The following is a 19,194-nucleotide window of genomic DNA, read 5'->3' as shown; positions in this document are numbered from 1 at the left end:
GGCTGGGGCTCCGGTGCCGGGCTCCCTAACGGGCCCCCTGCCCCCTTCCCGCCCCGTGCAGGAGGCAAAATCAGCCCAAGACTTCAGGCGCCAAGGTCCCGGCCCCAGCCAAGGCCGAGAAGCAGCCAGAGGCGTCGGAGCGGGCGGAGATGCCGGAGAAGGGCCCCAAGCCGGAGAAGGGCCCCAAGCCAGAGAAGGTGGAGCGGGCCCCCAAGCTAGACAAGCCCCTCAAGGCGGAGCGGGCCGAGAAGCCGCCCCGGGCGGACAAGCCAGCCAAGGCTGACAAGGCCCCCAAAGCGGAGAAGACGGAGCCCCCGGCACCTGCCCCCCCTAAGGCTGCTCCGGCTGGTGCCCCCAAGCCCAAACCCAAACCCGCCAAGGTGAAGGCGGAGCCGCCTCCGAAGAAGAGGAAAAAATGGCTGAAGGAGGCTGCATCCTCCTCGGACTCGGAGTCCAGCCCGGACCAGCAGAGCGAGGAGGGTGAGCCTGGGGGGGGCGTGCAGGGGGAGGGAAGAGCGGGGAGTCATAGTGCCGGGGCCCGGCTCTGGCCGGTCAGTTCAAGCCACAGTGCCAGCCTTCCACGGGGCCGGGGCAGGGCTGGCCCCACAGCTCCTCCGCCCAGCTCCAATCCTACCACGTCCTTTTCCCCATGTTACTGGGGTCACCCCCATTCCCTCCCCCCTGGGTACAGGACACCCCATCCGGCCCAACTGCAGGAGAGGCCTGGGAAAACCCCACATGTAAACCCCAGAGAAAGAGAAATAGAGAACCAAAGAAAACGCCCCCAGGGCGAAAGAGCAGAGTGAAAGAGGAGGTTGGGGAAAAGGCGTCCTTTAAAAAGTCAAATCCCAGTAAGGAAAGAGGCCTAAGTTCTGGCAAGTCAAGTGCAAAAGGATCCTTGGGCAAAAAGAGAATTTAAAAAGCAACCAGCAACTAGTCACTGGGGTGTGTCACCAATCGCTTAACTCAGCCTCTGGCCCAGATGGCTGGAGGGGAGCTCATGTGATGCCGATTTTTAAAAAAGGTCCCAGGGGTGATCCTGGCAATTCCAGGCCGGTGAGCCCAACTTCAGTACTGGGCAAAGTGGTTAAAACCGTGGTGAAGAACAGCATGGACAGACACAGAGACAGACGTGATGTGTTGGCTTTTGGAAAGGAAAATCACGCCTCACCGATCTATTAGAGTTCTTCCAAGGGGTCGACACGTGGACAAGGGGGAGCCAGGGTCCTTAGACTTTCAGAAAGCCTGTGACAAGGTCCCTCACCCAAGGCTCTTAAGCGAACTAAGCTGTCATGGGATAAGGGGGAAAGTCCCTCATGGGTCAGTAACTGGGGAAAGACAGGAAACAAAGGGGTGGAATAAAGGGTCAGTTTTCAGACTGGAGAGAGGTGAATAGCAGGGTCCCTTGGGGGTCTGCACTGGACCCAGCGTGTGTCAACATGGGCATAAGTGAGCTGGGAAAAGGGGGAATCAGGGAAGCGGCTGAGTTTGCAGCTGACACAAAATGATGCAGGATAAATCAGTCTGAAGCAGCCCGAGAAGAGTTACAAAGGGACCTCACCGAGCTGCAGGTGAAATTCAGGGACGATTGAATCCCCACTCTGCATACGCAAGGCTGGGGCCTGAATGAGCTGGTCCCACTCAAGCAAGAGCTCTGGGAGTCATTGTAGGTCGTTCTCGGCAAACGTCCACTCAGTGGGCAGCGGCCGTCAGAAAAGCCAACCGCCTATTGGAAAGGGATAGATAATACGTGAATCAATATCCAATGCTGCTATATAATTCCATGGCACGCCCACACCCCCAATACTGCATCCCGTTCTGGTTGCCCCATCTCAAAAAAGACCTACTCGGATGGCAAAAGTGGCGGAGAACGGCGACAAAAACACTTAGGGGCCAGAACAGCTTCCATATGAGGAGAGGTGAAAAAGCCGGGGCTGGTTCAGCTTGAAAAAGGGACGAGTAAGGAGAGGTATGAAGGAGATTTATAAACTTGTGACTAGTGTCAAGCAAGTGACTAGGGACGTGTTATTTACCCCTTCTCATAACACGGAAAACAAGGTGTCATCCGATGAAATTACCAGGCAGCGGGTTGAAAACAAACCTAAGGCAGTATGTCTTCACCCAACGAACTGTTAACCTGCGGAACTCCTTGCCAGCGGATGTCGTCAGGCCAAAAGGGTTCAGAAAAGAATGAGATCAGGGCCTGGAGGGTGGATCCGTCAGTGGTTATTAGCCAGGATGTGGGGGGGGACACTGCCTGTGGCCACGGGTGTCACTGGAGCTGGGATTGGCTGACTGGACGGGTGGGCCGGTGGTTATTAGCCAGGATGGGGGGCGGACACTGCCCCTGGCCACGGGTGTCACTGGAGCTCGGACTAGCTGACTGGACGGGTGGGCCGGTGGTTATTAGCCAGGATGGGGGGCGGACACTGCCCCTGGCCACGGGTGTCACTGGAGCTGGGATTGGCTGACTGGACGGTTGGGCCGGTGGTTATTAGCCAGGATGGGGGGCGGACACTGCCCCTGGCCACGGGTGTCACTGGAGCTGGGATTGGCTGACTGGACGGGTGGGTCAGTGGTTATTAGCCAGGATGGGGGGCGGACAGTGTCCCTGGCCACGGGTGTCACTGGAGCTCGGACTAGCTGACTGGACGGGTGGGCCGGTGGTTATTAGCCAGGATCGGGGGCGGACACTGCCCCTGGCCACGGGTGTCACTGGAGCTCGGACTAGCTGACTGGGTGGGTGGGCCGGTGGTTATTAGCCAGGATGGGGGGCGGACACTGCCCCTGGCCACGGGTGTCACTGGAGCTGGGATTGGCTGACTGGACGGGTGGGTCAGTGGTTATTAGCCAGGATGGGGGGCGGACACTGCCCCTGGCCACGGGTGTCACTGGAGCTGGGATTGGCTGACTGGGTGGGTGGGCCGGTGGTTATTAGCCAGGATGGGGGGCGGACACTGCCCCTGGCCACGGGTGTCACTGGAGCTGGGATTGGCTGACTGGACGGGTGGGCCGGTGGTTATTAGCCAGGATGGGGGGCGGACACTGCCTGTGGCCACGGGTGTCACTGGAGCTCGGACTAGCTGACTGGGTGGGTGGGCCGGTGGTTATTAGCCAGGATGGGGGGCGGACACTGCCCCTGGCCACGGGTGTCACTGGAGCTCGGACTAGCTGACTGGGTGGGTGGGCCGGTGGTTATTAGCCAGGATGGGGGGCGGACACTGCCCCTGGCCACGGGTGTCACTGGAGCTCGGACTAGCTGACTGGGTGGGTGGGCCGGTGGTTATTAGCCAGGATGGGGGGCGGACACTGCCCCTGGCCACGGGTGTCACTGGAGCTCGGACTAGCTGACTGGGTGGGTGGGCCGGTGGTTATTAGCCAGGATGGGGGGCGGACACTGCCCCTGGCCACGGGTGTTATGGGACTGGCTGCCTGGGCAAGTGGCTTGCTCAAAGCTCTGTTCAGTTTGCTCCTCTCCCCCGCACCCAGCTTGATTCGAGGACCGGTGGCTTCTGGTTTTGGCTAGCTAATGAGGGCCCACGGACAAAGTGGTTAGGGCGACCCGTTGTCTCTGGTGTCTGAGCCTCCCCTGTACTCCTACACACCTTCCCTTTCACATCCGTGCACTTCGCAGGATGGGAGGGAGCTGGGGCAGCCCCTGGAATTTGCCACTTTGGGCAATTCCGGGACCCCTCTGGCCACCAGTGGGTGGTGCCGTCATCCCCACCAATGGGGTGAGCTGGAACAGGTGGTATGCAAATGAGCCTCACTGTGGTTGGGCGGTGCTCCCGGGCTTTACCACTAGAGGGAACCAAAGTGCCTCTTAGCACAAGGTGCCAGGCCCTGGAGCTTGCAAGGGGGGGAGTGAATCGGTGGGGGGGCAGCCTGGGTGGGGGGGTCTGACTCTGGGAGAGGGCCCTGGGGGAACTACAGACTCTCGGGGGGACGGGATCTTGGCCCTGGAGGGGTCTGACTCTGGGGGATGGGATCTTAGCCCTGGGATGTTCTGACGGGGGGGGTGTCTTGGCCCTGGAGGGGTCTGACTCGGGGGGGACGGGATCTTGGCCCTGGAGGGGTCTGACTCGGGGGGATGGGATCTTAGCCCTGGGGTGTTCTGACGGGGGGGGGGGTGTCTTGGCCCTGGAGGAGTCTGACTCGGGGGGACGGGATCTTGGCCCTGGGGTGTTCTGACGGGGGGGGGTGTCTTGGCCCTGGAGGGGTCTGACTCGGGGGGACGGGATCTTGGCCCTGGGGTGTTCTGACGGGGGGGGGTGTCTTGGCCCTGGAGGGGTCTGACTCGGGGGGACGGGATCTTGGCCCTGGGGTGTTCTGACGGGGGGGGAGTGGGGGTGTCTTGGCCCTGGATGGGTCTGACTCGGGGGGACGGGATCTTGGCCCTGGGGTGTTCTGACGGGGGGGGTGTCTTGGCCCTGGAGGGGTCTGACTCGGGGGGACGGGATCTTGGCCCTGGGGTGTTCTGACGGGGGGGGGGTGTCTTGGCCCTGGAGGGGTCTGACTCGGGAGGACGGGATCTTGGCCCTGGGGTGTTCTGACGGGGGAGGGGTGTCTTGGCCCTGGAGGGGTCTGACTCGGGGGGACGGGATCTTGGCCCTGGGGTGTTCTGACGGGGGGGGTTGTCTTGGCCCTGGAGGGGTCTGACTCGCGGGGGGGTCCTGGCCCTGGGGGGACTACAGACTCTGGGGCGGGGGGCTGGTCCCTGGGCTGGGAGCTGGTGTGCTGGGGGGATGCCGGTGGGGGGAAGCTCTGTGTGGTGTGGAGGTATAAGGGGGGGGCTGGCCATGGGGCGTGGCCAGGCCCCCCCCCTCACATCTGTGCCCCCCCAGAGCGGGTGCCAATGGGCCGGGTGTTGAACACGCGGGCGATGAAGGAGATGTACCGGAGCTACGTGGAGATGCTGGTCAGCACGGCCCTCGACCCCGACATGATCCAGGCCCTGGAGGACACCAACGGTGGGTACCCGCCCCGCTCCCCCCCCCCGGCGGCTGGGTGGGCCCCCCGCTTCCCCCCCCCAGCTGGGGCCCCCCCCGCTTCCCCCCATGGCTGGGGCCCCCCCCGCTTCCTCCCATGGCTGGGGCCTGCACCTCGCCCCCCCCCGCTTCCCCCCATGGCTGGGGCCCCCCCCGCTTCCCCCCATGGCTGGGGCCTGCACCTCTCCCCCCCATGACTGGGCCCCCCCCGCTTCCCCCCATGACTGGGGCCCCCCCGCTTCCCCCCATGGCTGGGGCCTGCACCTCTCCCCCCCATGGCTGGGGCCCCCCCCGCTTCCCCCCATGGCTGGGGCCCCCCCCGCTTCCCCCCATGGCTGGGGCCTGCACCTCTCCCCCCCCATGGCTGGGCCCCCCCCGCTTTCCCCCATGGCTGGGGCCCCCCCCGCTTCCCCCCATGGCTGGGGCCTGCACCTCTCCCCCCCCATGACTGGGCCCCCCCCGCTTCCCCCCATGGCTGGGGCCCCCCCGCTTCCCCCCATGGCTGGGGCCTGCACCTCTCCCCCCCCATGACTGGGCCCCCCCGCTTCCCCCCATGGCTGGGGCCCCCCCACTTCCCCCCATGGCTGGGGCCTGCACCTCTCCCCCCCCATGGCTGGGCCCCCCCCCGCTTTCCCCCATGGCTGGGGCCTGCACCTCTCCCCCCCATGACTGGGCCCCCCCCCGCTTCCCCCCATGGCTGGGGCCTGCACCTCTCCCCCCCCATGACTGGGCCCCCCCCCCCGCTTACCCCCCCGCGGCTGGGTGGGCCCCGCGCTTCCCCCCCCAGCTGGGGCCTGCACCTCTCCCCCCCCATGACTGGGCCCCCCCCGCTTCCTCCCATGGCTGGGGCCTGCACCTCTCCCCCCCATGGCTGGGCCCCCCCCCGTGGCTGGGTGGGCCCCCCGCTTCCCCCCATGGCTGGGGCCTGCACCTCTCCCCTCCCATGACTGGGCCCCCCCCGCTCCCCCCCCGCGGTTGGGTGGGCCCCTCGCTTCCCCCCATGGCTGGGGCCCCCCCCGCTTCCCCCCATGGCTGGGGCCTGCACCTCTCCCCCCCATGGCTGGGCCCCCCCCCCGCGGCTGGGTGGGCCCCCCGCTTCCCCCCATGGCTGGGGCCCCCCCCGCTTCCCCCCATGGCTGGGGCCTGCACCTCTCCCCCCCCATGACTGAGCCCCCCCCCGCTTCCCCCCCATGGCTGAGTGGGCCCCCCCGCTTCTCCTCACGGCTGGGGCCTGCACCTCTCCCCCCCATGACTGGGCACCCCCCCGCTTCCCCCCATGACTGGGCCCCCCCCGCTTCCCCCCCCGTGGCTGGGTGGGCCCCCTGCTTCCCCCCATGGCTGGGGCCCTGCACCTTTCCCCCCCATGACTGCCCCCCCTCACTCCCCCCCCCCACGGCTGGGGGCCTACACCTCTCCCCACAGCCAGGGAAGCGGGGAATCTGCCCTGCCCCCCACACACACTGTGGGAGGGGTCCCCCATTGTGGGGGGGTTACTGACAGCTCCATTGGAGATGATGAGGGGGGATGAGCCCAGGTGGCCAATCCTGGGGCTGGGGGGCATGATAGCCAGTGACCTTTGCCCTCTGTCCCCCCCAGACGAGCTCTACTTGCCCCCCATGCGCAAAATCGACGGGATCCTGAACGACCACAAGAAGAAAGTCCTGAAACGGGTGTCGCTGCACCCAGCGCTGCAGGTGAGGGCGTGGGGGGGCTGGGTGGGGGCTTGGGGGGCCCTGGGGCTGCGTGGGGAACTCGGGGGTGGGGGCCTGGGGCTTGGTGGGGGAGACACTGTGGGGCCTGGGGCTGGGTGAGAAATGGGGGGGGGAGACGCTGGGGGGGCGGCTTGGGGGGCCCTGGGACTGGGGGGGAGACGCTGGTGGGGCCCTGGGGCTGGGTTCTTTGCACCTGTGGGGCGGGGAGGGGCCCTGTAACCTAGGCCCCATGCGCAGGAGGCACCCCCCCATCCTGCTGTGACCCCCGTGCCCCCCCCAGGAGGCGCTGCACACCTTCCCCCAGCTGCAGGCAGAGCCGGGCGAGGCGCTGGTGAGGCTGCGCCCCACGGGGCAGCCCTACAACCGCAAGACCCTCAACAAGCTGAAGAAGAGCGTGTCCAAACCCCAGGTGGGTGCGGGGGGGCGGGGGCTGCGGCAGGTGGGGTGGTGGCGGGGGGAGGGGCTGGAGCCCCCGACTGACCCCCCCTTTCGTCCCCTCAGGAGTTCAAGGTCGACGTGGAAAAGTCGTTTTTCTTCACCCTGTACCATTCCCTCCATCACTACAAATACCACACCTTCCTGCGCTGCAAGGATGAGGTGAGACCCCCCACAGCCCCCCCAGGCCCCCCACAGCCCCCCGGCCCCCCACAGCCCCCGACCTGCCCCCCCCACACCATTCCCTCCGTCACTACAAATACCACACCTTCCTGCGCTGCAAGGATGAGGTGAGACCCCCCACAGCCCCCCCCGGCCCCCGACAGCCCCCCGACCTGCCCCCCCCCACACCATTCCCTCCGTCACTACAAATACCACACCTTCCTGCGCTGCAAGGATGAGGTGAGACCCCCCACAGCCCCCCCCGGCCCCCGACAGCCCCCCGGCCCCCCACAGCCTCCGACCTGCCCCCCCACACCATTCCCTCCGTCACTACAAATACCACACCTTCCTGCGCTGCAAGGATGAGGTGAGACCCCCCCACAGCCCCCCCCGGCCCCCGACAGCCCCCCGGCCCCCCACAGCCCCCGACCTGCCCCCCCACACCATTCCCTCCATCACTACAAATACCACACCTTCCTGCGCTGCAAGGATGAGGTGAGACCCCCCACAGCCCCCCCCGGCCCCCCCGACAGCCCCCCGGCCCCCCACAGCCCCCGACCTGCCCCCCCCACACCATTCCCTCCGTCACTACAAATACCACACCTTCCTGCGCTGCAAGGATGAGGTGAGACCCCCCCACAGGCCCCCCACAGCCCCTGACCTGCCCCCCCCCCACCATTCCCTCCATCACTACAAATACCACACCTTCCTGCGCTGCAAGGATGAGGTGAGACCCCCCCACAGCCCCCCGACCCCCCCAGCCCCCGACCTGCCCCCCCCACCATTCCCTCCATCACTACAAATACCACACCTTCCTGCGCTGCAAGGATGAGGTGAGACCCCCCCACAGCCCCCCCCGGCCCCCGACAGCCCCCCGGCCCCCCACAGCCCCCGACCTGCCCCCCACACACCATTCCCTCCATCACTACAAATACCACACCTTTCTGCGCTGCAAGGATGAGGTGAGACCCCCCCACAACCCCCTCCAGCCCCCCCTAGCCCCCCGGCCCCCCCCCCCACCATTCCCTCCATCACTACAAATACCACACCTTCCTGCGCTGCAAGGATGAGGTGAGACCCCCCCACAGCCGTCCCCCCGGCCCCCCACAGCCCCCGACCTGCCCCCCCCACACCATTCCCTCCATCACTACAAATACCACACCTTCCTGCGCTGCAAGGATGAGGTGAGCCCCCCCACAGCCCCCCCTGGCCCCCCACAGCCCCCGACCTGCCCCCCCCATTCCCTCCATCACTACAAATACCACAGCTTCCTGCGCTGCAAGGATGAGGTGAGACCCCTCCACAACCCCCCCCAGCCCCCCCTAGCCCCCCGGCCCCCCCCCACAGCCCCCGACCTGCCCCCCCCACCATTCCCTCCATCACTACAAATACCACACCTTCCTGCGCTGCAAGGATGAGGTGAGTCCCTCCCACAGCCCCCTTCGGCCCCCTACAGCCCCCTGACCCCCCACAGCCCCCGACCTGCCCCCCCCACACCATTCCCTCCATCACTACAAATACCACACCTTCCTGCGCTGCAAGGATGAGGTGAGACCCCCTCACAGCCCCCCGGCCCTCCACAGCCCCCGACCTGCCCCCCCCGCACCATTCCCTCCATCACTACAAATACCACACCTTCCTGCGCTGCAAGGATGAGGTGAGACCCCCCCCACAGCCCCCCCCGGCCCCCGACAGCCCCCCGGCCCCCCACAGCCCCCGACCTGCCCCCCACACACCATTCCCTCCATCACTACAAATACCACACCTTCCTGCGCTGCAAGGATGAGGTGAGACCCCCCCCCACAGCCCCCCCCGGCCCCCCCCACAGCCCCCAACCTGCCCCCCCCACCATTCCCTCCATCACTACAAATACCACACCTTCCTGGGCTGCAAGGATGAGGTGAGGCCCCCCCGACCCCCCACAGCCCTCGATCTGCCCCCCCCCATTCCCTCCATCACTACAAATACCACACCTTCCTGCGTGCAAGGATGAGGTGAGACCCCCCCCACAGCCCCCCCGACCTGCCCCCCCCATTCCCTCCATCACTACAAATACCACACCTTCCTGCGCTGCAAGGATGAGGTGAGACCCCCCAGCCCCCCGAGCCCCCACCTGCCCCCGACCTGCCCTCCTGTACCATTCCCTCCATCACTACAAATACCACACCTTCCTGCGCTGCAAGGATGATGTGAGACCCCCTGATAACCCAGCCCCCCACTATCCCAGTCATGACCCCCCCATCTCTGCTGGTGTCCCTCATTCCCAACCCACAGCCCCTGGCTAGCCCAACCCTGCCGCCCCCCCCAAGCCCTGCCAGGGCCCCTCACTCCCGACCCGCAGCCCCTCCCCTTTGGTGCCCCTCAATCCCAACCCGCAGTTCCCTGCTAGCCCAGGCCTGGGCTCCCCCAGCCCCGCCGGCCCCCCTCACTCCCGACCCGCAGCCCCCTGCTAGCCCAGCCCTGGGCTCCCCCAGCCCTGCCGGCGCCCCTCGCTCCCGCCCGCAGCCCCCTGCTAGCCCAGCCCCGCGCTCCCCCAGCCCTGCCGGCGCCCCTCGCTCCCGCCCGCAGCCCCCTGCTAGCCCAGCCCTGGGCTCCCCCAGCCCCGCCGGCCCCCCTCACTCCCGACCCGCAGCCCCCTGCTAGCCCAGCCCTGGGCTCCCCCAGCCCTGCCGGCGCCCCTCGCTCCCGCCCGCAGCCCCTGCTAGCCCAGCCCTGGGCTCCCCCAGCCCTGCCGGCGCCCCTTGCTCCCGCCCGCAGCCCCTGCTAGCCCAGCCCTGGGCTCCCCCAGCCCCGCCGGCGCCCCTCACTCCCGACCCGCAGCCCCTGCTAGCCCAGCCCTGGGCTCCCCCCAGCCCCGCCAGCGCCCCTCACTCCCGACCCGCAGCCCCTGCTAGCCCAGCCCCGCGCTCCCCCAGCCCCGCCGGCGCCCCTCGCTCCCGCCCGCAGCCCTGACGCGTGTCTCCCCGCAGACGTCGGCCATCGAGGGGCAGGACGCGGACCTGGGCCAGGAGGAGGTGGTCCAGCAGTGCATGCGGAACCAGCCCTGGCTGGAAAAGCTCTTCGACTCCTTCAGCGACCTCCTGACACAAGCCCAGACCAAGTGCGCGTGACCCCACCGCCATCTCCCCCCCCCCGCCGCGGCACAGGCCCCGCCCCCCAGGCCGGGCTGGGGAGGGCTCTGGATGGAGGATGCGCGGGGGGGGCATTGGGGATCCGCTCCCCACCCCCCATCTGCGGTGGTGATCTCCAGGACAGACCCCCCCACACACACACCGCGGCTTGGGGTGGCTGTGGCCCAGAGCGCGGGGGAAGAGGGGTGGCTCTGGGGTCGATGGACCTGCCCCCCCAGTTTCCCCTCCCGTACAGAGAAATTTTATTTATATATATATGTATAAATGTCTATTTAGCAGCTTCCTTTCTCTGTATGGGTGTGGGGGGAGGCCCCCCCACAGCCGGGGAAGCCTGTGGGGCGTAGGGGGTACGGGTGAGAGGTGGGGGGTGATGGCTTAGGTAGCCAGGACTCCTGGGTTCAATCCCCAGCTCTGGGAGGGGAACAGAATCGGGGGGGGGAGCCCGGACTCCTGGGTTCTGTGCTCAGCGCACCCACCTTGTCCCCTATTCCTGCCCACCCTCCCCCCACAGCAGGGTAACGATGGGGGGCTATGAAGTATTATTGCTCCCCATGCCCTCCCATGGCATGGCCAGGCCACCCCCCCCAATACGGTGGGTCTGGTTCCCCACTCAGAGCTATTTATTGCCAAGCCCAGGGGAGGGGAGCCAGCCCCCCCCCAGAGCATAGCCCCCCATCTGTGTCTGGGAGGGTCTCACAGGGGGCCAGCCAATGAGTCCGTGCGCTTCCCCCAGGGCGGGTGGGGGCAGATTCCCTGTCCCCCCCCAACGACTATTTAATCCTTCTCTTAGGCCGTGTTTGGCGGGGGGGTGGGGGCGGTTGTTATTTTTGTCGTTGTGTGTTTTTGTTTTGTTTTTTTATCAGCAGATTTTCTTGTACATAATGTATAGGGTCAAAGTCTATGTATCATATTGTATTTGGCTAACGGACACCCCCGCGGAGCCCCCCCGCCCCCCCTTAGCTGTGAAATTCTTCGGCTTGGATCAACTTCGAAGGAGGCCGGGGGGGGGGTCTGAGTTTTGGGGCATCATTATTATAATTATATAGACAGTTTGGGGGTGGGGTTGGGCCCCAATCCCACTCTCCCCAGGCCAATCTGAATTTTTTAACCCTGGATACAAAATCCAGCCTAGATTAGTGAGATTTGGTCAGGGCTCCCCCCTCACCAGGACCCTCCATTTTCCAGCCTCTTCCCCCCCCCCCCCCGCCTCTCTCCACCTCTGTGGTATAGATCTGGGAGGGGGGGATGGGCTGCCCGTGACTCCCCCTCCCCCATGGCCTCCTCCCCACTTTCGGGGGGGGGACTCCAGGTACTTTTGGGGGGAGGGGGGTTGCCATAGACTGGGAGCTGCATTGGAGCCCAGTCCCTCTGGGAGGGGGCCCTGTACCTCTCCCTCCCAAGGGAGTCCCCCCAACGAATCCTGCCACAGCTGGGTTCTTTTAAATTCGTTCTCTGACCCCTTTCTGCTTGGGGGGAGACAAGGGTGAGAAAGGGAGGGCTCCTCTCCTCACCCCCTATTTGGGGGCACTCCCCCCTTTGGGCTCAATTGTTGCTGGCGCTGGGATATTCTGTGCCAGCCCCAAATCTGCCCCAAACCAGCTCCCTTCTCCCCCGGCGGGGAAGGATTCCAGCACCCCCGGTGGGGGAGGGGAATTTGGGGTGATTCCCCTCTACATTCAGTGCCCCAGTGTCTGTAGTGCCCTGGGGAGGGGGCTGTGGCCAGTGAGGGGGGCCCCCAGTCCCATGCCCTGTCACCCCCAGGAGGTGGCGCAGCCGAGGTGCAGCCATGGCCCCCTAATACCAGAACCCATGCTAAAGCACTAAACTGTTTTTGGGGGAGGGGGGGACTCCAGAGCTGGCCAAACTCCAGGTACCCCGAAGCGTGGGGAGCTGGGAGTCCCCCTCACCCTGGAGCTAACCCTTTGGTCTAAGGCTCCCCAATCCCGCCGCCCCCCCCCCCCCTTTTTTACGCTGTGTACTCTGTGTCCGTGGGTTTTGCGGCTGGGAATGTGGTCTGTATGGATGTTGCGATATATTTTTATTGTTTAGTCGCGTCTCCGTCTGGTTTTCTCGCCCCCCCCCCCCGATCCCGCGTGCACCCCCCTGTCCTGCTGCCTTATGGGGGAGGCATTCCCAGCACTCAGCCAAACTCTGCTCCGCAAGGAGCCCCCCCTCCTTGCACCCCATGATCAGCGGGCGGGCGGGGGAGAAGTCAGGGGGGGTTGGAGACGTTGCAGCTAGGTTCCCCTCTGCCAAAGAGAGTCCCCAGCTTTCCCTGCAGCAGGGGGGCACCCCAAAAATCACTGGGCAGCCAGCTTCCATCGGCCCAATGGATTGGCTGCAAAGAGCACCCCAACCCTCCCCCTGAGGCGTTACTGGGGGGCATGGACAGACGCACCCTGAAATGGGCAGGTTCCAGCCCTCCTCTGAGGCTGGATCGGAGCTAGCACCCCCCCCCCCCCCCCGAGGCCTATGTCCCTTCACCCAGTTCCCTGGCCTGGGGCCGGATGGGAACCAGCGCCCCCTCGGGAGACACAGCAGAACCCAGGAGTCCGGGTGCTGGGTTGAGGCCCCCACTCTGCCTCAGCTTCCCACCCAAGCATCTTGGGGCTTTTATTCCAATCCCCATCCCCACTGGTGGGGCTAGCGAGGGGGCATCTTGCACCCAGCGTGCCTCCCCCTTGTCCTTAGCCCCCTCAGAGGGGCAGTCCCCACCCCCCAATAATGACGCTGACGCCACCCTGGCTTTAAGGCACTTTAATGCAACCTGCGCTTGGTGGGGGAGGGGCTGTGGTATTTACAGAGGGGGGGACACCCCCCACCCCAGCAGCCAAACCTGCTCCCAACTCCCTGCTACTAGGGGGGGGCTAGGGGTAGACCCCTCCCTGCTGCATCTTAACCAGACTAGTCTGTTTGCCCCCATCCCCTTGGGGGGGAGATGAGCTGTGACCCCCCCCAAAGCAGTGCATAGAAATAGCAGTGAGGTAACTAACCATGTTTATACAGACCCCCTCCCCCCCGGTCCCAATCCTCCTGCAGGATCAGGCTACAGAATGCAGCATGGGCCCCCCCACCCCACCCCACCCCCAATAAAGCTTTGTTTTGCATAGAAAAAACCAACCTTTCAGAAGGAGCCCAGCCCACTGGGGAACCCTCCCCCCTCGCGGAGGGGGGGGGCAGCACCGTCCCCCTTAACGGGAGTCTCACATTTCTCCTTTCCCCAACTGAAATGGGGCCTGGCTTTGTGCCCCTGCCCCTCATACAATGGTGGGGGGCAAAGTGACCACAGGGGGAACTTGGACTGAGACCCCACAAACTCTCCAGCCACGGGCTGTCTGTCATGGGACCCCACCCTGCTACCCCGCATCGTTGAGGGGAGCTGCTACCCGCTGACCGCCTCATGCAGGGTGACCACTGCCCAACCCCTACGGACCAGGGGGGAACCACCCCCTTGCTCTGTCCCCCAAAATATCACCTGGGCTCCCCATCCTCTGCCTCCCCTATTTATAGATATGTACAAACACCTATGGACTATACCCCCCTCCGTCTTGCACAGCTGGGTGAGTGTTGGGGGGGCTGAGATTGTGGGGGGCCCCATGTCACAGGATGCAGCAGGGGCAGCCGCTGGACTCTTTAGTTGTGGGGTGCACAGTAGGAGCAGGGGGGGTCTCCAGCTCCTGGAACCTCCTGCAAGAGAGAAGGGGGGAGACACTTAGGAATGGAGCCCAAATGGGGGGAGGGTTGCCCCTCCTGGGGGGTACTGGGAGGGGAACTGCTGTTTTGGGGGAATCCCTGAGGGAGTCAAACCCCACACAGTGGGGGACATGCCCCATGGGGGGGAGGGGGCTGATGGTTCCGCAAGGAATTCACTGAGAGTTAAGTGGGGGGGGGCACAAAGGGGGACTGAACCCCCTTTGGAGGGATCTCACGGGAAGTTTGTTAGGAATCTACCCCCAGGGGGAAATGCCACTCCACTGTGGGGGTGTCCCTGGTGAGACATCCTGCAGGGCATGCTCCCCTGTTTTACGGGGTGCCTTGGGGGAACGGGGGCTTCTGGGGGGTCAGAGCCCCCCCCATACCTGATGGCCCGGACCACCTCATGGAAGGACTCATCTACGTTGAGGCGGATCTTGGCCGAGGCCTCCATGTAGGGGATGCGATTCTCCTGGGCGAAGCCCAGCGCCTCCTCCTTGGGCACCTGGGGGGCACGGGAGGGTTACAAGCAGCTCCTCGATCCATTCGGCTGGTGGGGGCGGGGGACAAGCTGGGCACCTCTCAAAACCCCAGGGCACCCGGGGGACCCAGGCATCCGGGCTTCAGACAGCCCATGCCACCGCAGGCAGAGACACTTCCTGTCCGTCCAAGATGGCCACCGACAGAGCACGTGTGGCCCATGGGGCGGGACTTCGTGTCTGGGTACCGTCCACGGTGGCCACCGACAGCGCGCGAGTGGCCCATGGGGTGGGACTTCCTGTCTGGGCACCGTCCAAGATGGCTATCGACAGCGCGAGTGGCCCATGGGGCGGGACTTCCTGTCTGGGTACTGTCCAAGGTGGCCACCGACAGCGCGCGAGTGGCCCGTGGGGTGGGACTTCCTGTCTGGGCACCGTCCAAGATGGCTATCGACAGCTCAAGTGGCCCATGGGGCGGGACTTCCTGTCTGGGTACCGTCCAAGGTGGCCACCGACAGCGCGTGAGTGGCCCATGGGGCGGGACTTCCTGTCTGGGCACCATCCAAGATGGCTATCGACAGCGCGAGTGGCCCATGGGGCGGGACTTCCTGTCTGGGTACCGTCCAAGGTGGCCACCGACAGCGCGCGAGTGGCCCATGGGGCGGGACTTCCTGTCTGGGTACTGTCCAAGGTGGCCACCGACAGCGCGCGAGTGGCCCGTGGGGTGGGACTTCCTGTCTGGGCACCGTCCAAGATGGCTATCGACAGCTCAAGTGGCCCATGGGGCGGGACTTCCTGTCTGGGTACCGTCCAAGGTGGCCACCGACAGCGCGTGAGTGGCCCATGGGGCGGGACTTCCTGTCTGGGTACCATCCAAGGTGGCCACCGACAGAGCGCAAGTGGCCCATTGGGCGGGACTTCCTGTCTCAGCCCCATCCAAGGTGGCCAATGACAAGAGCGCGAGTGGCCCATGGGGCAGAACTTCCTGTCTCGGCACTGTCCAAGATGGCCACCGACAGAGCACAAGTGGCCCATGGGGCGGCACTTCCTGTCTCAGCCCCATCCAAGGTGGCCAATGACAAGAGCGCGAGTGGCCCATGGGGCGGGACTTCCTGTCTCGGCACTGTCCAAGATGGCCACCATGGCTCAAGCCCAGTGGCCCTTGGGGCCCCATCAAGACACCCCAGTGTAGGTGGAGCGCAGAGACCCCACCTGGCGCTGCAGGTCCAGGTCAGCCTTGTTGCCCACGAGGATCATGGGAAAGTCGTCCCGGTCTTTGACCCGCAGGATCTGGGTGTGGAACTTGCTGATCTCGGTGAAGCTGCAGGGGGACGAGACGGAGAGTGGATGGGGGGTCCTTGCCGGAGGGGAGGGGGCACAGGAGGCTGTGATTGGGGGGCTGCTGTGGCCCAGGCCCCCGGGGGTGGGGGGGATCTCATGGGACAGGTACAGGGTGGTTGCTGTAGTGGGGGGGGGGGGTCTCAGTGTGGGAAGGGCCTTACCTGCCGCGATCATTGATGGCGTAGATGAGCAGGAACCCCTCCCCTGTGCGCATGTACTGCTCCCGCATGGCCCCGAACTCCTCCTGCCCGGCCGTGTCCAGGACTGTGGGGCAGAGACAGGGGAGGGGGGGCAGTGTTAGCTTTCCCCACAGCCTGAGGGCCAGGGCTCCTCGCCCTCCCATCCCGTCCCAGAGCCAGGGAGAGAACCCAGGAGTCCTGGCTCCCAGCCCCCCCTCCTGTTGCCCACCCATAGAAATTCCTCCCACCTCTGAAGCCTCCCCCATAGCAGGGGCAGGTGGGTCCCTGGGCTCAGCCCCTGTCCTGGCTGGGTCAGGGCTTCTCCGAAGCAGGGCGCAAGCCAGATCCCCCTCCCCGACACACTCACTGTCCAGCCGGGTTGGGGTCCCATCAATGGTGCAAATCTTCGTGTAGGAGTCCTCGATTGTGGGGTCATAGTCCGAGACAAAGTACGACTGGGGGGGGAGGGGGAAAGGGGGGTTATAGCCCCTATTAGAACCCAGGCGTCTGGGTTCCCTCCCCCCGGCTCTGACCACTAGACCCCACTGCACTCTGAGAACTGGGGAGAGAACCCAGGAGGCCGGGCTCCCAATCCCTCCCCTGCTCTAACCACTAGACACCACTCCCCTCCCGGACCCAGGGAGAGAACCCAGGAGTCCTGGCTCCCAGCCCCCCTGCTGTAACCACTAGACCCCACTCTCCTCCCGGAGCCAGGGAGAGAACCCAGGAGTCCTGGCTCCCAGCACCCCCTGCTGTAACCACTAGACCCCACTCCCCTCCCGGAGCCAGGGAGAGAACTCAGGAGTCCTGGCTCCCAGCACCCCCCTGCTGTAACCACTAGACCCCACTCCCCTCCCGGAGCCAGGGAGAGAACCCAGGAGTCCTGGCTCCCAGCCCCCACCCCTGTCCCCGTTCAGTTCTTGAGAAGATTTGGTTTAACGTGGAACAAGCGGCTGCTCCTGCCCCCCCTCGGGCCCCCACCCCCCAGTCCTGCCCCTCCGCCCAGGCCCGTCCGGGGCAGCGGGAGGGGTAGGGCGCCTCCCTCTCTCCCGGCCCCAAATTCCTGCTGCGCTCCCCGCCCTGAACTACGGCGGCGGAGGGGGGGGAGGAAATAGGAATGTCCTCTGCCCCCTCGGCTCTCTGCCCCCCCACGCAGGCCGGGCACCCCCACCTCCAAGCCCGCCCGCCCGAGCCAGGACCCCCCAAATTCCCCTGCCCCCCGAATCTCCTTACCCAGCCCCCCCGGGATTCCCCACAGCCTGAACTTTTCCAGGGGACGAAACTTTGCCGCCCTGGGAAGGGGGGATCCCGGCCGGAGGGGAGCCCCCCCACACCGCCCCGGGCCCCCCCTTACCTGAATAAACTGGATGGTCAGGGCGCTTTTCCCCACGCCGCCCCCTCCCACCACCACCAGCTTGTATTTCTCCTGGGGTGCGCCCGGCTCTTTGGGGGCCATGACTGGGGGGGAGTTTTCAGCCCGGGGGGGGTCCTCCCACCCCGCCCCCTCCGCAACCCGCCCGGCGATGCGCTGGAGTCCCCGGAATATGGCTGGCTATTCCCCCTCCCAGACCTGGGCGGGGTCCTGCTTTATGCTAATCTATGCTAATAAGGCGATCGCATAGTCATGAGGCGCCGGGCGATTCACAAAAATCCACTTCCCTATATGGCGCGCGGGCGAGATGGAAGCGGGGGAGCAGCCCAGTGCACCCCCCCAACTCCTCTAAACCCCGAGCTGGGAGCCAGGACTCCTGGGTTCCATCCCCAGCTCTGGGGGGGAGTGGGGCCTAGTGAGTAAGGGGGGCTGGCAGCCAGGACTCCTGGGTTCCATCCCAAGCTCGGGGGGGGGGAGGGGGAGTGGGGCCTAGTGGGTAAGGGGGGCTGGGAGCCAGGCCTCCTGGGTTCTCTCCTGGGCTCTGGGGGGGGAGTGGGGCCTAGTGGGTAAGGGGGGCTGGCAGCCAGGACTCCTGGGTTCCATCCCCAGCTCTGGGGGGGAGTGGGGCCTAGTGGGTAAGGGGGGCTGGCAGCCAGGCCTCCTGGGTTCTCTCCTGGGCTCTGGGGAGGGAGTGGGGCCTAGTGGGTAAGGAGGGCTGGCAGCCAGGACTCCTGGGTTCCATCCTCAGTTCGCGGGGGGAGTGGGGCCTAGTGGGTAAGGGGGGCTGGCAGCCAGGACTCCTGGGTTCTCTCCTGGGCTCAGGGGGGAGGAGGAATGGGGCCTAGTGGGTAAAGGGGGCTGGCAGCCAGGACGCCTGGGTTCTGTCCCTGTGCGATTGTCCCTCTTTCCCCCTCTGCATCATCGCCCCTCCCAACCAGATTGCACCCCACCCACTTAGCCCCACATATCCCTGTGCGGGGGGGGGGGGGGGGGTTACAGCCTAGGCACAAGGACCCAGCGGAGCTGGGGGGGCCATGACCTCACTACATTCCTTTCATATGGTGTGTTAAGGAAGTCGACTCAGTTTCCCCCTCCCCCTCCGGGCACCGCCCCCCCCCATCCCGCAGCCCTCCCCTTCCCGGAGCCTGGAGGGGGAGGGGCAGCCGGATAGAGCTGCTGGGGGGCTGGGTAGGAAACTGCCTGCCCATTCCTCTCCCCCCTTAGTCCTAGGGATGGGAGGAGGGTCAGGCTGGAGTCAGGGACCCCCTCCAAGCACTGTGGCCTCCTGGTCAAGGGGAACCCCCAGAATAGGGCCAAAAAGGAGCCTGGGGGAGAGTAGAACCCAGGAGTCCTAGCTCCCAGCCCCCCCGCTCTAGCCGCTAGACCCCACTCCCCTCTCAGAGCTGGGAGAGAACCCAGGGGACCTGGCTCCCAGCCTCCCCCTGCCCTAAGTACCAGACCCCAGACCCCACTCCCCTCTCAGAGCTGGGAGAGAACCCAGGAGTCCTAGCTCCCAGCCCCCCCGCTCTAACCACTAGACCCCACTCCCCTCCCAGAGCCGGGAGAGAACCCAGGAGACTTGGCTCCCAGCCTCCCCCTGCCCTAACTACCAGACCCCACTCCCCTCCCAGAGCTGGGGAGAGAACCCAGGAGTCCTGCTTGAACCTCCCACCTCTGCTCTAGCCACTAGACCCCACTCCCC

At 65.8% G+C, this 19,194-nt stretch overlaps 2 protein-coding genes across 2 annotated transcripts in view; one reads left to right on the top strand and one right to left on the bottom strand.

Annotated features, from left to right (window-relative positions):
• The window catches only part of PRR12 (proline rich 12), a 28,595-nt gene extending 16,119 nt beyond the window's left edge, over positions 1 to 12,476 (top strand). The window contains exons 9-14 of the mRNA XM_050928014.1: positions 62 to 480; positions 4,845 to 4,970; positions 6,585 to 6,682; positions 6,981 to 7,109; positions 7,202 to 7,297; positions 10,267 to 12,476. Coding sequence (XP_050783971.1) covers positions 62 to 480; positions 4,845 to 4,970; positions 6,585 to 6,682; positions 6,981 to 7,109; positions 7,202 to 7,297; positions 10,267 to 10,407 — 1,009 coding nt within the window. The 3' untranslated portion in view covers positions 10,408 to 12,476. The remainder of the gene's footprint in view (positions 1 to 61; positions 481 to 4,844; positions 4,971 to 6,584; positions 6,683 to 6,980; positions 7,110 to 7,201; positions 7,298 to 10,266) is intronic.
• Positions 12,477 to 13,170: 694 nt separating this feature from the next.
• RRAS (RAS related) lies at positions 13,171 to 17,678 on the bottom strand. The gene is made up of 6 exons (XM_050928036.1): positions 17,475 to 17,678; positions 16,488 to 16,575; positions 16,103 to 16,205; positions 15,813 to 15,921; positions 14,508 to 14,626; positions 13,171 to 14,115 (listed from the first exon to the last, which is right to left on the bottom strand). The coding sequence occupies exons 1-6, from the start codon at positions 17,574 to 17,576 to the stop codon at positions 14,028 to 14,030; spliced, it is 609 nt and encodes a 202-aa protein (XP_050783993.1). The 5' UTR covers positions 17,577 to 17,678; the 3' UTR covers positions 13,171 to 14,027.
• Between the last annotated feature and the right edge of the window lie 1,516 nt (positions 17,679 to 19,194).

The sequence above is a fragment of the Gopherus flavomarginatus genome, chromosome 18, assembly GCF_025201925.1.
Source record: "Gopherus flavomarginatus isolate rGopFla2 chromosome 18, rGopFla2.mat.asm, whole genome shotgun sequence".
Classification (NCBI taxonomy): domain Eukaryota; kingdom Metazoa; phylum Chordata; order Testudines; family Testudinidae; genus Gopherus; species Gopherus flavomarginatus.
The sequence above is the reverse complement of the archived record's forward strand: the minus strand, read 5'-3'. Positions and strand labels throughout refer to the sequence as shown.

Bases quoted from the DNA above. Each gene is read 5' to 3' on its own strand.
- RRAS (XM_050928036.1), bottom strand. From the start codon at position 17,576: ATGGCCCCCAAAGAGCCGGGCGCACCCCAGGAGAAATACAAGCTGGTG. The intron at 16,576-17,474 runs GTAAGGGGGGGC...CTCCCCCCCCAG, and splicing joins TGACCATCCAGTTTATTCAG to TCGTACTTTGTCTCGGACTA. The intron at 16,206-16,487 runs GTGAGTGTGTCG...TCTGCCCCACAG, and splicing joins GACCCCAACCCGGCTGGACA to TCCTGGACACGGCCGGGCAG.